This window comes from Drosophila arizonae, chromosome X (genome assembly GCF_054131065.1).
Source record: "Drosophila arizonae isolate 15081-1271.41 chromosome X, UAZ_ARI_1.0, whole genome shotgun sequence".
Lineage (NCBI taxonomy): Eukaryota > Metazoa > Arthropoda > Insecta > Diptera > Drosophilidae > Drosophila > Drosophila arizonae.
Window position 1 is genome coordinate 9,364,400 of NC_142927.1, and position 15,886 is coordinate 9,380,285.

General features: G+C 35.4%; 2 protein-coding genes across 7 annotated transcripts; one reads left to right on the forward strand and one right to left on the reverse strand.

Moving 5' to 3' along the window:
* The first annotated feature begins 70 nt into the window (after window positions 1-70).
* Window positions 71-7,685, forward strand: LOC108619539 (facilitated trehalose transporter Tret1-2 homolog). 6 transcript variants are annotated; one of them, XM_089474323.1, is made up of 4 exons: window positions 71-89; window positions 4,274-5,027; window positions 6,164-6,667; window positions 6,727-7,685. In XM_089474323.1, the coding sequence occupies exons 2-4, from the start codon at window positions 4,658-4,660 to the stop codon at window positions 7,545-7,547; spliced, it is 1,695 nt and encodes a 564-aa protein (XP_089330449.1). In that variant the 5' UTR covers window positions 71-89; window positions 4,274-4,657; the 3' UTR covers window positions 7,548-7,685. The 6 variants fall into 6 exon arrangements, with proteins under 6 accessions (XP_089330449.1, XP_017871675.1, XP_089330448.1 ...); XM_018016186.2 differs by lacking the exon at window positions 71-89 and adding an exon at window positions 3,003-3,158; XM_089474322.1 differs by lacking the exon at window positions 71-89 and adding an exon at window positions 3,004-3,158 and having other exon boundaries at window positions 4,196-5,027.
* Window positions 7,686-10,950: 3,265 nt separating this feature from the next.
* On the reverse strand, window positions 10,951-15,883 carry LOC149267865 (uncharacterized). The gene has a single exon (XM_089474345.1). The coding sequence runs from the start codon at window positions 15,881-15,883 to the stop codon at window positions 15,131-15,133; it is 753 nt and encodes a 250-aa protein (XP_089330471.1). The 3' UTR covers window positions 10,951-15,130.
* Between the last annotated feature and the right edge of the window lie 3 nt (window positions 15,884-15,886).

Here is a 15,886-nt window from a genome sequence, read left to right on the forward strand (position 1 = left end):
GTCTTTTCATGGTGGCTTATAAGATCTTCAGATAAACCGATATACATATATTTCTTTAAGTTATCCACGAACGTTTATTGAGTCAAATGGTAACAACATATATGCAATTACAGTATAGTGCTAACAACATATACCAATAATTGCCGTCTCCTAAAGCTTGCTCAAAACTGCGCACACGACCATTTGCTAATGTTTCATAGCAGCCAGCTTCAAGATATGCATTTAATTTACGTAACCGCTTTTTAAATGCCTCTAAATTATTTTAATAGAATATTAATAAAAATTGATATTTCCATTGCATATTGTAGGCACTGCAATTGGCATGCAGCACTTAAGTGTTGTTTGCTCTCGTTTACACTCAACGATGCAAACAGATATACACACATATATTTGCATGCATAGACGCTGCAAACCAGTTTATTTTAGACCAGCCGTTTTGTACATATTCGAAATAAAATAAAAACGAATATATATTTGAGCAGCTGTATACCGACGAGTCTTGTGTTAATATTTACACGTTTGTTTGTGTTTGTGTTCGTGTTTGTGATAGTGTGTTTGCATACGCCAATTAATTAATTAAGCATGCAGCCAAAGGAAAAAAGAAATACAATTTCAACTTTCTCAGTATTTTGTCAATTGTGAAATACTTGAACTGTCAATGGGCACATTATAATTTATTGATTGATTTGGATCCAGAGGTCAGCAATTAATCAAAACGCCGATGACAACGCAAAAAAATTTGCTTGGAAAGGCTTAATTATCCCTTCATTTAGATGCCAAATATTTCATACGCTTTACCTGTTCAAGCCTCACGCTGGGTCTGTCAATCGGGCCATAAATCAGTTTCTAAAGAAGTGTGTGTGCCTGTCGTGAATAAATCAAGTGCTCGATGACATCGCAATTATCGAAAACTTTGGCACATGGCGCGCCATGAGCGCTTATCGTGGCAATTTGTTTTGTTCTATATGTTTTTTCACACCTAATCAAATTAGAAATATGTTTAGCTTTTAGGTAATTTGATCGCCTTAATTCTGGCTTGTGGTCGTTAAATTCAGCATTCAGCAATCATACCCCTTGCGACGAATTCATTAAACCGATTCGGTTTTGCTCGCAACGTAAGTTGCGTCTGATAAGCATGCACATATGTATGTATGTATGTGTGTAGCAAATCAAACATTCTGCGCGATTCAAATTTCACAACACATATCATATCACTGACCACACGCCATAATTTATGGCCCTCTTCCGCAGCAACAGAGAGGATCGGGAGAGAGTCAGCTGATAAGCAAATGCTGCGAGAACTATTGGCCTTAGGCCAGCAGCAATTGCAGCTGCATTGCCTCACATAAGATTCGTAATACCCTAACAAACAAAAATTGTTTTCAAGAGTGCAAAGTCTAATAAGCTGATATACTATACATAAATTGTATAAATAAATTCAGTTTGCTTCGAATGTGCACATAATCACGTTACATATTTACTCACAAACTCATGATACCCTTTTAGGAAATAAAAGACCTAGACTTCGTACTGCATCTCCACCAAACGTGTTCTCTGTGAAGAAAAGTTCGTTGCCAATGTTGTTCATTTGTATATATCGGATGGGGTGTGGAATGGGGGCTGAAAGCAGAAATTGCGAAGGGGGTGGAAAGGCGATGATGCAGTTGATGGTCGTGTGGCGACCCAATCAACAGAGCTGCAACAACCGATTAGACAATATGGCATTAAACCATGTGGGTGGTCTGCGGGTCGTATACTTAATGTGACGTTTATCATACGCCACGATGGACAGACAAATACAAAATCAATTTGTTAAATGGAAACCAATGAAGAAATAAATTAGATTGGATAGATGTGAAAGTGTTGGACTAGAAGATGCCCTATAAATTATAAGATATAATTGTATAAAATGATAAATTATATAAAAAGATAGATGTAGATATAGATATAGATATAGATATAGATATAGATATAGATATAGATATAGATATAGATATAGATATAGATATAGATATAGATATAGATATAGATATAGATCTAGATATAGATATAGATATAGATATAGATATAGATATAGATATAGATATAGATATAGATATAGATATAGAATATATAGATATAGATATAGATATAGATATAGATATAGATATAGATATAGATATAGATATAGATATAGATATAGATATAGATATAGATATAGATATAGATATAGATATAGATATAGATATAGATATAGATATAGATATAGATATAGATATAGATATAGATATAGATATAGATATAGATATAGATATAGATATAGATATAGATATAGATATAGATATAGATATAGTATAGATATAGATATAGATATAGATATAGATATAGATATAGATATAGATATAGATAGCTATAGATATAGATATAGATATAGATCTAGATATAGATATAGATATAGATATAGCTATAGATATAGATATAGATATAGATATAGATATAGATCGATAGATATATAGATATAGATATAGATATAGATATAGATATAGATATAGATAGATCTAGATATAGATATCGATATAGATATAGATATAGATATATAGATATAGCTATAGATATCGATATCTATAGATATAGATATAGATATAGATATAGATATAGATATAGATATAGATATAGATATAGATATAGATATAGATATAGATATAGATATAGATATAGATATAGATATAGCTATAGATATAGATATAGATATAGATATAGATATAGCTATAGATCTAGATATAGATATAGATATAGATCTCGCTCTAGATATAGATATAGATATAGATATAGATATAGATATAGATATAGATATAGATATAGATATAGATACAGATATAGGTATGGATATAGATATAGATATAGATTGAGTGATGGCCCAATATCCCCCACCTGCTTGCTGTCCATGCAGGGTATCACCAAGCGCAACAGAGCCGCAGCAGCAGCAACAGTTGCTTTTTCAGCTAAGAGCAGCAGATTGTTGCTGCTGCTGTTCTATTTATTGAGTGGTTCTTTTTAGCCAGGCAACGTTTTAGTTGCTGCGCAAACGTTGCTTCAGGCGGACGCGTCTCTGTCGGTTCGTTCCATTGGCGGACGCCTATAAGAAGAGAGCCATAAATTATTGCAAAAAGGCAATAACGGTAATTAACAGATGCAAATAAAAACTGCTCCAATTGCCAAACGCCAGTCTCAAATTTCGCGCGTGATATGCGTGTGTGTGTGTGCGTGTTTATGTCTGCGTCTATGTCTGTGTTTGGCTTGAAGAGGCTCGTTATGGGGCGCCATACGAATCGATAGTGGAATCAATAGAACGCCGCAGGCAAATGTCCGCAACACAGAGATGAGCGCGTGAGGCGATACAATTTACAGATGCAATATTATGCGCAGATAAATCTGCCTCGATCAATGCATAACTCTTTTTTGATTGATGGGATGTTTTTTTAAATTTTTTTAAGTGACAATTTTCAAATCCATAAAATTCATAATGAATAAAATAATGAGTAAATATTGGATTAAAGTTTTGTTCTTATTCAAGACTATTCTATTGCTAAAAAACTTCTTATTAATGACTGAAAAATGAATTGTTAATTAGACAGTTCAACAAATTATTTTTTTTTTTTTTTGTTGCTTTTTTTTGTATTAAGTGTTTATTAACAATCGTAAAAGTCTGTGTCAAGTCATGCTAGCTCATATTAATCGTATAATACATCCCCGACAATTAGCCATGCTCAATCGCTAATGTCACATCAATGAAAGTCTGAGAGCGTGTCTCAATCGGATTTGTTTTTTTCCAATTTAAGATTCCAAACAGACTTCTCATACAATGATTAGCATATGTTTCATCTCGCTCACTCCATGCTCCTCACGCTGCTTGGAATAATAAACTTGATCTAACTTCTCGCTGTGCCTAACTGCAAGCAAACGATATTGATAATAAATATCTGTTTAATTTCTATGGCTTTTTAAAGTCGTGTCACGCTCGCATCTCAGTTAAGCTTACATTAGCTGATAACGCCAAAGACAAAACAACAAATACAGGGAAGAAAAACAAAACCGAACACACAATAATCGAACTGGTACCAAAGTTCGGAAACCCGTAGACGCAACGACGTCAAGTGGGAGTTACGTTGCAAATGATATATGTATATGTATATATAAATATACCATATATATATAGATAGAAAATAGGTTCTCAACGGCTTTTTTACAAATACATAAAGGTATATATTTTATTTATTTTCGTTTCGTCATGGAGAGACACGAAGCGAGTTATGAAATTGATACTGAGTCGTTGCCAGTCGCCATATGATTGAAATGCGCGGAAGTTTCCACTTGTCGTTTTCAATTAGACAAGTGTACAACAGCCAAGTTAAGAGCGCCAACAACACCAGCAACAACAAGAGAATCGGCATTAAGCACGGACCGCACTACAAAGCCAACTGCCAGCAGACAACATAGCCACAGTCGGGCCACAGCCAACGTTGCGGCAACGTTGTCCAAAACACGAAGGCAGCTGGCACTAAGGATAAACCAGACAACAGCAGCACACTGATAACAACAATAACAACAATAGCAACAACAACAACAACAACAATAATAATAATAATAATAATAGCAACAACGACAAGTGCACAACAAAATGACTCTGGAGCAGGAACAGCTGATGCCGCCGCCCTATGAAACCGGCAAGGGCATCATCTGCAAGGATCTCGACAAAAGCAACCTGCAAGCCACAACGAACAACAACAACAGCAAGGACGGCGACAAGGACAACGACAGCGACAAACACAGCAATAGCAAACAGAGCAAATCGCGTAAGCGTAAAGAGAGCAGCCTGCCCCTAGGGGAACGCCACTTGGCCGTCCTGCGGCAGGAGCTGATGGTCTTCCTGGGCAACAGCGGCGTACTCGGCTCCGGCATGGTTGTCAGTATGCCCAGCGTTACGCTCAATCAGCTGACGGATGAAACGCAACCATTCTGGCTGAACAAGGACGAGGCCAGCTGGTTTGGTGAGTACCCAACGGGTGAGAGAGTATTGGAGAAAATAGTCTGAATCGTAATTCCCTTCCTTTGTGGGAGATGGACAGAGATTTCAGAGATTTCCAAAGGTCTCTTGGACTACTAAATGAAATTACATACTTTAAAGTTCTGAAGGTTTTCAAGATTACAGACTCTGCCAAGATATTTCTAAAAGCTCTAAAATTCCATAGATTCCTATAGATTTATTGGAGTACTGAAGTTTCTATGGGCAAAAAATATTTAATAAAACAGATAAATGTTTTCCTGTGACGGCTGATGCTTAATTATCAGAGTTTGTCAAGAGATTTCTGAGCTATCTGAGCTTTCTGATACTTCCTAAGCTTCCTAAAGCTTAACTGTTTAGAGTAAAACGTTGCAATCGCGAATCTTTGTATTCCTGATATAACTGAGAGTCTGCAAATCTCTTGTCTTTTGTATTTAGTTAGAAAGGTTAATGGAGCTCTACAGCCTTGTTAGACTTCTGGTACTCTCAGAATTGCCTATCACTTAATCCTATGTCTGGTCTATTTTAATATCCTTGAGAGCTTGCCAGCATCTACCTTTTCATATTTGCATTGATAGCCTTGTTTATTAAGGCAATTTCAAGATATTTTCTGGTTAGTATCGAACTTGTTCCCTTGTTTGGTTAAGCTGATCTCAACTCTTGTTATTTGTTCATTCACTGAATTTTCTTACGCTTATCAATACTCAATTATTTCATTATCTTATCTTATCTGAAATCTTGCTGTTTATTGCCTTATCTTCTTAAAGCACAATCTGCGCTATTTAACCTTAATTGATCTTCACCTATTTATTTTGTATGCATTTTAATTAAACTAAATTATAAAGATATGATCTCATTTCACTCTCATCTTTAATTATCTTTAATAGTTTTTCTTTTCTTAGCTTGCCGTAATCTTAAGCTTCAAGACAAACAAGATTTTGGCTACTTTTTCCGCTTAATTACGATAGGATTGTTCATAGTCTCAAAGTGTGCCCTTGGGCCTTTCCTACAGCTAAACTATGTTTTAAATTAGTTTTTCCGAGAGATCTTCCGTACCTCTCTTCCTGTCTTTCGGTCCGACAACCTCTTGATAAACAATCTTCAACTTCTTCCGCCGCACAGCCTCCATCAACAACATGACCTGTCCCCTGGGTGGCCTGATGGTCAGCTACTTTCTAGACCGCATCGGACGCAAGTATACGATTCTGCTGACAAATGTGATCGGTCTGATTGGCTGGCTGTTGCTGGCGACAAGTTTCCTGCACACGAATCGGGATATCATTTACGCCCAGATACTGGTGGGGCGTGCCTTTGGCGGCATGATGATTGGTATGTTTGTGTCGCCGGTGGGCGTCTACTCGGCCGAGATCAGTTTGCCGCGCATCCGAGGCCGTCTGATCCTGGGCACCTCAATTGGCCTGGCATCGGGCATATTGCTGATGTATCTGCTGGGCTATTTCATACGGCATAATGTGGTGCTCATTGCCAGCATCAGCTGCGGCTATCAGCTGGCCGCCACGCTGCTGGTGATGCCAATGCCGGAATCGCCTAGCTGGCTGCTGCAGAAGGGTCGCATCGAGCTGGCGCGTCGATCGCTGCGCTATTTCCGCGGACTGCACCGCCGAGGTAATTCAATCGATAGCTGAGCATGAGACCAGTATTAATTGCATCCTTTATCCACTCAGATGACGACTGCGTGCCGGAGTTTGAGGCGGAGCTGACACAGATGAAAATGACGGCGGACAACAGCCGTGACACGGCAGCCAGCGAATCCATGAGCCAGGCCATTCGCCGTCCGGAGGTCTATAAGCCTCTGCTTATGATGATCGGCTTCTTTGGGTTCCAGCAGGCCTGCGGCGTTGTGGTCATCATAGTGTATGCGGTGCAGATCGCCCAGCGAGCCGGCGTTACCATCGATCCAGTGCTGGTGGCTGTCATGCTGGGCGTGGCACGCATCATAACCACCTTCTTTATGAGCACCATCTTCGAGAAGTGGGGCAGACGGGCGGCGGGCATCTTCTCGGCCTCCGGCATGGGCATTTGCATGCTCTTCTTAGCCACCGGCGGCTGGTGTCCCAGCACAGTGGGCACCTGGTCCTGGCTGCCAGTTGTCTGCATTGTGGCGCACATTGTGTTCTCGACAATGGGCATGCTGACGCTGCCCTTCATCATGATATCGGAGGTATTTCCGCAGAGTGTGCGCGGCAGTGCGTCCGGCATTTCCGTCTTCTTTGGCATGATCCTGGCCTTCATCTGCCTGAAGATCTATCCGAATATGGAGGCGCTGCTCGGCACATCGAATCTGTTTGCCTTCTATGCGGCTGTATCGTTCCTGGCCGCCGTCTTCATCTACATCTGTGTGCCAGAGACGCGCGGGCGCACCCTCATCGAAATCGAGGAGCATTGGCGCATGGGTCGACGCGGCAGACGGGCGCAGCGAGCCTCAGCGGCGGCCGTTAGCAATCTGAAGGACGTGGAGCTGCACGAGGTCTTCCTGAAGAAGTGAGTGGAGTCAGCTCGTGACAATGCAATCTGTGATGTGTTAAGTACTTAGCCTTAGCCAAATGGAATGCGGCATTTTCAATGGCGAACAGCAACAACAAATAACAATAAAGCAAACAAAAGTTAACAAATAAATATGAAACGTCTATGAGTATATATCAAGAAATCACAAATCGAACTTGATTGGGGAAAATGGACAAATAACAGCTGATAAGTTAGCTGACACAAGTCTTACCCTCAAGCCTAACAGGTATCTATAGCCTAATCGGGTAATCACAGACTATCGTTTTCAATTACCTACGAACATATTTGGGAAGTGAACAGAGTTGACAGCAGTTGGTAAGTTACCCGAACGTGAAGTAGTAGCAGTAGAACATAATTGCCAGAGGCCTTACCTCCTAGTAAATTATCGGCTAACTAATTGAACGCCTTACCCCTTTACCCATTGATGTATTTATGTCCTTACATCCTTACTCCCTTACCACTTTATCCTCTTATCAACTTAACCTCTTGTTTCCGTACTCCTTTACCTTTACCATAGTCCCTTATCCCCTTCTCAACTTACCCCCTTATTTCCTTACCCCCTTACCACTTTACCGCCCTACTCCTTTATCCCCTTATTTCCTTACCTCCTTACCACCTTATTCTCTAAGAGGCTTGCTCAATAAAGTCCCCTACCACCCAATAAAGTAGTCTATAAACTTGTAGACTCAAGTGACTGTATAGCAATCGAATCAAGTAATGCCAATTGATAATTATTATTATATGTACATACATACAATTCCCATTCCCCTGCTTATGCCCAGGACAATAGCCTACATAGTTTAAGAGCCCAGCAAGTCATCAATTGAACAATAATTCAAGGACAATTACGCTCGACTCTCTATCGCCTGGGAAAAGGTTAAGCTCAATACTTTGGGCAGCATTTGATGTAACAACAATAATAGTCGTGGTGGGCATGAATAAAAGGCATTTCAAGTGCGTTCGAGTCAGACATTTATTGCCCTCTAGCAGCGTGACGTAAGGCCCTTTATCGGACTCAGTGTAGTAGGCTTGCATAATCGAAACAATATGGACATGCTATGATTCAACAAACGGGCAGACTGTTCTTTGTAAGTAAACACGACCAAGAATCGGTTTCTGAGTGTAGGAAGTCCGACACGAAGACCTCACACTGTAAATTTATATAGGATTCCCGTCGATTGTTAACTACCAACTGAAACGGATTTAAATTTATTGTGCTCCGAGAGAATATTTAAAGAGAAATTTAGCTTTCAGGTTTAAGCAAGATTTTACGAGGGGTTACCCCACTCTACATAATAATAAAGAAAGTCAGTGAAGTATGAAGTCATTTGAAGTGCATTTAAGGGTAAACAATGGACATTTGGCTTTTAGTAGATTAAGTCCATTGAGCCGAGCCAATCAGCTGTTGTAATTGAGTCAGCATTTGATCCACTTGCACTTAACAAATGCAACTACGCATCGGCGAAATCTCTGATAAGATTAATAGGTAGATATGGCTCCCAAACTGCAACGAGCTGATTGGGTGTCGGCCGAGAGGGAGAGAGAAAGAAGCAGATGTAGCTAATAATATGGTATAGAGCTACATGAGAAAACAAATAGCTTAGCGCATTTAGGGGCTGCTTAGATTAGATTCTATTTTCAGAGATAGAAAGAGAGCTAGAGAAAGAGACGACCATATCGAACCAGCTCCAATACGTATATACGGATATTCCACATTGGCAAAACACAATAATTATCAGGAGCTACCAAAAATTCAATCTTATATTTTGAAGAGAGAGAGGGAGGGGCAGACGATCGTATCGAAGCAAGTCTAATACATATTCCTATATGGGTATTCCCCATTAGCGAAACGCAAAAATTATCAGCAATTAGAAAAGAAACATGAATAAATATAAACAACAAGCCAAATCGACAAGTGAATACCCTTTAATATGCAAACAAATGTGGAATACTGTCAGAAATTGATTTAAGTATTTCAATATAGTTTTGATATTTCCTTCAACTATTCTATTTTAATTTTAATAACTTTACCTCTTGCTTAAGCTAGCACAATTTATCTATGAGCAAAGAATATTATTAGAAAAATGTAATATAAATATCACGAGCTTTACAAGGAACCACCTCATGACAAACACAGTTTTATGTATATATTTTTGTCAAGCTCAGACTTAAGCTAAACATCCAAGAACCAGCTGAATGCCAGAGCAATGTCTTGAGGAGCATCTTTATCATTGCAAATATGCAAATATATTTATCCACAATTTAGCTATCCAATTAATAAAATAACTTTTAAAGCAACATGATTATCATGAATTATACAAGGTACTTCCTCATGGCAAACACTTTAATGATTTTCAAATACAATAACACTTAAATGACAAGAAGTACACAAACAATTTTAATTGAATGTGATTGAAAAACGTGTGCCGCCTATCAGCTAATCAATTGCCTATCAGGCGGAGAATGTCACTAAACGATAGGGGCGTGGCAGCAACGTCAACCGAACGCTTTGCTGCGGTTGGACAAACACCATCCACCGATGCGAATGTGAATGTGAATGTAAGGCTAACTTTACTTATGGGGCGAATATAGATAACAATATGCTTGTTACTACATCAAGAGCACCTTCCACATAAGAACCTCTTAACGAAGATTGACATGACATTGCAATAGTGATGTAATGAATGCACTTTAATTGTGCTAGTGCTCATGACACAAAATGATATTGAAATATATATACCATATTGATTTCTTGAAAAATGGGCAATAGAGTAGAAGAATAACGTAAGTGAATTCAAATTCAAATTCAAATACGCGCCAAATACAAGCATTACATCTCTCGTAACATAAAGCCTTTGTCTGCCACTCGCACACGCTATCTGCACAAATATATGTTGGAACTCATTGAACTCACGCCAGCCACAAATATGGGAAGCACTCCCAATTTAATACAAATCTGCAAACGTATCTATCAGCTTTTGTCTATTACATTAACATTCGCAGCTATCTGATGACAAAAATTCGGTTTCTTTTGAATTTTAAAAAGCACACGTTATCCTCTTTATCACGCAAACCGGCATCAACATGAATGCATACGTATCTATCAGCTTTGGTCTGTGACATGGAAAAAAATGCGTTTTATTTTGAATTTTAAATATTTTTGTTTATTTGTTCTTATCTTGGTTTTAATGTGACGTCTTAATACAACAATTAGCTGCTGCTATTCATATATTAATATATATATATATTATACAATATATATATTTGTATAAACGAATTAAAATTCAAGTTGTTCTTTTCACTTTCATATATATGAACTACGAACGTTACAAGTTTATGACTTTATGGATGTGTGTGTAGTGTAGATTATCGTATCGTATATGTTTCTCTTTTTTTTTTGCATTTAATTCGGATTTTGTTTTAAAATTTTTATACTTGTTTCTCACTTATTATTTGTATACGTATTGGTATATAGTTACATATATAATTTTATATATATATATATATTTTTTTTTTTTTTTATCGGTTTTCATTCAGTGAATACATTCTTTTAAATTGTTTGTTCCTTTATTTATGCAGTTTATATATATTGCTTATGCAGTTGACTTGTGTATTTGTTGTTGTCTTTATTAAGTTGATGTTGTTGTTGTTTTTGTTCATGTTGTTGATCATATTAAAAAATCTTTCAAAGGGCAGTTCATGTTCCGCACTCAAACATTTGTCAGCAGTTTGACGGGTTCTTTAACTTTTTTTCAGAATTTTTATTTTAATATTAAACTTTGTATTTTTGTTTTTCAAATACGTTTCACATGCACTACGATTTCTAAGCCGAAAAAAATATGTTAGTATATAGTTCGCTTTATATGTACTATATATAAATGTTACTATGTATATTAGTATATGTATGTATATATATAAAAAAAAAATAAAATTTCGGTACGATTTCTATATAAGATGGAACGTTTGGCTTATGCCATTAAATAGAAATTCGAAATGAATAATCTTCATAGAGTTGACAATAATAAATTAAAGAACAATTTATTATTGTTGCTGTTTTCTTTTTTTATAATTTTCATTTCGAATTCTTTTTTTTTTTTTTCTATATATAATACCATAAGTCGCTTTGTCTTCGATTTGCTTTATTTAATTTGCTATTCACGACATTAATAATAATAATAAAAAAAAAAAAAAAAATATTGTTAACCTGGTTCAATATTTGGTTTCATTAAGATTTTACGTAAGAAACTATTTTTTTATTAATCAGTTTTGAGGTTCGATTCGTTAATATATATATATGGTATTTCACTTCATTCTTATTGTTTTTAATTTTTTTTTTTATAATATATATTTAAAAAAATGTATTTTTTGCTTTTTTACTTATGCTAAACTCAAAAAAAATTGTTTTTGTATGCGTTTCTCGATTTTTTATGCATTATAAAAAGATTCTTTTAACACTAAACATTTATATTATATTATATTCTGTATGTATATAAAAAAAAAAAATATGTGGTTGTATATTTCATTTTCCTCGAACAACATTTAAAATGTATGCAATATTATTTGTTGTTAGGTCTTTTTAATTCTTTTATTATTTTAATTGCGCTTTGATTTCTTCACAAAAAAAAAAAAAAACATATACGAAAAAATTAGCTTGGCTGCTTATGTTTAATAACAAAAATTGAAAAAAAAAAATTATGTATCTATATTTATATTTATATATATGTTTTTCATTTATCGTATAAAATATAGTATGTGAAAAAAAAATTGATCAGCTCTACGAAAAAAAAAATGATCTTTTATGTATATATAGTAGGTTGATACGATTTTCGCACATGCTCAAAAAAATATTTCTAAAAAAAAACTTTTTTATGTTAAATTTCGTTATAAAAGAATCTTGATAAATACTAATTTTGTTTTTTATCTTCTAACTTGAACGATTGATGAGACGTGTTTAGGCTATCGATTAATCATTAATTAATCGCTAATCGTTTATTGAACAAGGAAAAAAATTTGCTTTGCGCTTACACTAAATACTATTTACGAGACGAGAGACGCTAAGTGCTAAGTTGATTAATCTGATATTTCATTACAAGCTAAGGCTACAATTGGTTGAGTATATTCACTTTGTAACTATGTATATCGGTTGTTATCGACTGCCTTCTCTGCCCGTCTGTGTGTGTGTCGTGGTGTCTTTGCTTTTGCTAAGTATGTGTGTGCCATATGTGCTTGGGTCTGAGTGCCGCGCGAAGCTGAAAAGCAAAGAAGAGGCAAAGAAAGAAAGCAGCGAGAGCTTCTCTTCTGTGTTTCTCTCTTCTATTTCCCTCTGTTGTTGGCTTCTCTCTACTTCCCTCAGTTGCGTGTTCTTTTTGTGCATTTTCCATTTAGTTAGTCGCTTCATTCTGTTTTCGTTTAACTTCTCATTTCGCTGCTCGCTTTGTGTTTGATGTTTTTTGTTTTATCTACTTATTTTATTGCTTAGCTTTTTTGTTTTAAGCTTCCTAATGATGTATGCTTTTAAGTCTTATGGCCTGGCATTTTCATCCGTTTTAGTTATCTTTGCTATCGCTTTACTTATCGATTCGCCAAGTCAAGCTTCTCCCTATTTGGTCTTGCTTTGCTTCTGCTTCTTCTCTCTGTGCTTCTCGCGGCCACCTAGCGTAACTGTTTGAATTTTATTTTACGATTAAGATTATTTATTATATAAAAAATTGCATTTGTATATATATTTGCATTTTGACTTCCTTTCAGTTATTTCGTATCCTTCGTGTTGTTGCTTATTTATTTTTTATGTTTTAGAATTTTTTTAGTACTCAGCACAACCAAGCTGTATGCAAAAATGATAAATTGTTTGCTATTTAACAATTTGTATTCATTTTTATTTTTATTTTTATTTTTTTTTATTTTTTTTTTTTTAGGTATGCTTAAATTTAAAAACTCATATATTATTATTTAAAAAAAAAACAAAATAAAACAAATGAAAGTCAAAGTGGTTGCAATTATTTATTTCATTGATCCAAAATTAAAATATAGAAAAAATAAATGTTTTGAAATTTTCCTTTTTTCGTTTAAATGTGCATATGTATGTTTGTTGATTAATGTATGTATTTCAGAAATTTTGTCGACAAAGTAAAATTGTTCACATTTTTGTTAAAAACTAGAAACCAAAAAAAAGATATACATAGAGGATCATCTCAAATTTCTCAATATGCAAATAATATTTATTCATACATAAATATATCTATGTATATTTTGGTTAAATGAAATTGATTGAAACTTAGTTCATGTTTCGTTTTACATAGTGCGTGGAGACATGACAGCATCGCCTGGATATATAGATAAAATTAAAAACAAAATACAAACTTAAAAAGGGATATTTAAATAAAATAAAATAAAATAAAATATAAATAGAGAATGCTTCGACAATTTTTCATATTTGGCTCAAGCTGCCACGCCCACTAACATAAATGAATTTTCGTTTCTTTGCTTTTTGCTTCTCTTTAACATTAGTTTATCTCCTTTCTACTCTCATCTTACTTTTGTCAGGCATTTATCACGTGCTTTTCGTTTCATTTAAGGTTTTTGTTTTTGTTTGTTGTTAATTAATTTTTCAGTACTTATGTGTGTGTGAGTGTGTGTTTGTGTATGTAACATGCTCAAGTTGTTTAAACGCATACAAAAAAAAAAATGATTTTCAAAAAAAAAAATATGTATATATATATCTTTATAATTATGAAAAAAATTCTCTTTACAAACTATGAAAAAAAAATTAATTCAGTTTTTTCACTTATAAGTTTTCCTTTTTCTTTGTAATTTTGTCTGATGAACATTTTTGTCCAGCCCATCAAAAGCTGCCTCGCCTTTCGCTCTCTCTCTTACTCTACCTCTACCTCTTCCTTTCTCTCTCCCACACATTTCATCGTATATATATATAGTTGGTAAGAACAGCCTGAACTTGAGCATGCTAACATTTCATTAAACTATATATGTGTATTTTATATTATAATAAAAAAAAAATTGATTTATAAATTATGAAAAAAAAAAGATATACATATATGTATATAATCCGGTACTTGTATATATACGTCAGTTTTTTCTTCAGAAACACAGAAACAGAAAAAAAAAATTAGAGCTTATTTGCTTATTCACGCGCCTAACTGTATATCTGGATACATATATATTTATTTTGCTTAAAGTTAAGCACAAAAAAAATCCTTTTCTCTATATATTAAATTATATAATATAGTATCGATATATGTATATTGATATACATTTTACATAAAAAGAAAAAAAAATCCTCCGAAAAAAAAGCACAAAAATAAAAAAAAAAAGTATTACAACATAAAGTAAATGAGGAACATTTAAGCATAAAACACAAGAACAAAAAAATTCATTAATTTAAATTTTAAGCTTAATGTTGAGAACAGATATATATATGTAGATGGATGATCTACTTGAAATATATATATATATATATATATGAGTTATATATATATATTGTTATTCTTCTCTTATCTTTCATTATCTTTTTTTTTTTTAAGTATGTTTTTGTGTGTGTATTTGAGGTTATGTGCGCCACAGAAAGCCGTTATTTGCAATTTTTGCTGTTGCCGTTGATGTGGCACTTGTTGCTGTTGCTGTTGTAGCAGTCGCCGTGGCAGCAGCAGCAGCTGTTGATGTTGCTGTTGCTGTTGTTGAAAATGTGTTGCAGTTGAGCAACTTTTGCAGCTTCCGTTGTTGTTCTTGTTGTTGTTGTTGTTCCATGTTGTAGCTGTAGTCTGGCAACAATTGTTGCTGCGATGCCAGCATGCGATTATTGTTACTGTGCTGTTGTTGTTGTTGTTGCTGTTGCTGTTGCTGTTGCTGTTGCAGTTGACTGTTGCTGCTGTTGCTGTTGCTGTGCGGACTCAAGCTTAAACTATGGAATTGACTAAGCCCATTGCTGTTGCTGTGCATGTTGATGTTGCTATTGCTGCTGTGCGGACTAAAGCCGAAGCCATTGTTGCTGTTGTTGCTGCTGTGCGGACTAAAGCTGAGACTGTTACTGCTGTGTGAATGTTGTTGATTGCTGTATGGAAACATGTTGCTGCCGTGCGGACTGAGGCCATTGCAGCTGCTGCTGTTGCTGCTGCTGCTGCTGCGCGACATATGTTGCTGTTGCTGTTGCTGGTTGTAATTGCTGTAGCTTTGCTGCGGGCGTGGTATATTGTTGTTGTTGTTGTTGTATGGAAAGTTATTGTTGCTGCTGTGTGGGCCATGCGGCGACAATTGTTGCTGTTGTTGCTGTTGCTGCTGGTAATGTGAATGATACTGTAACATGTT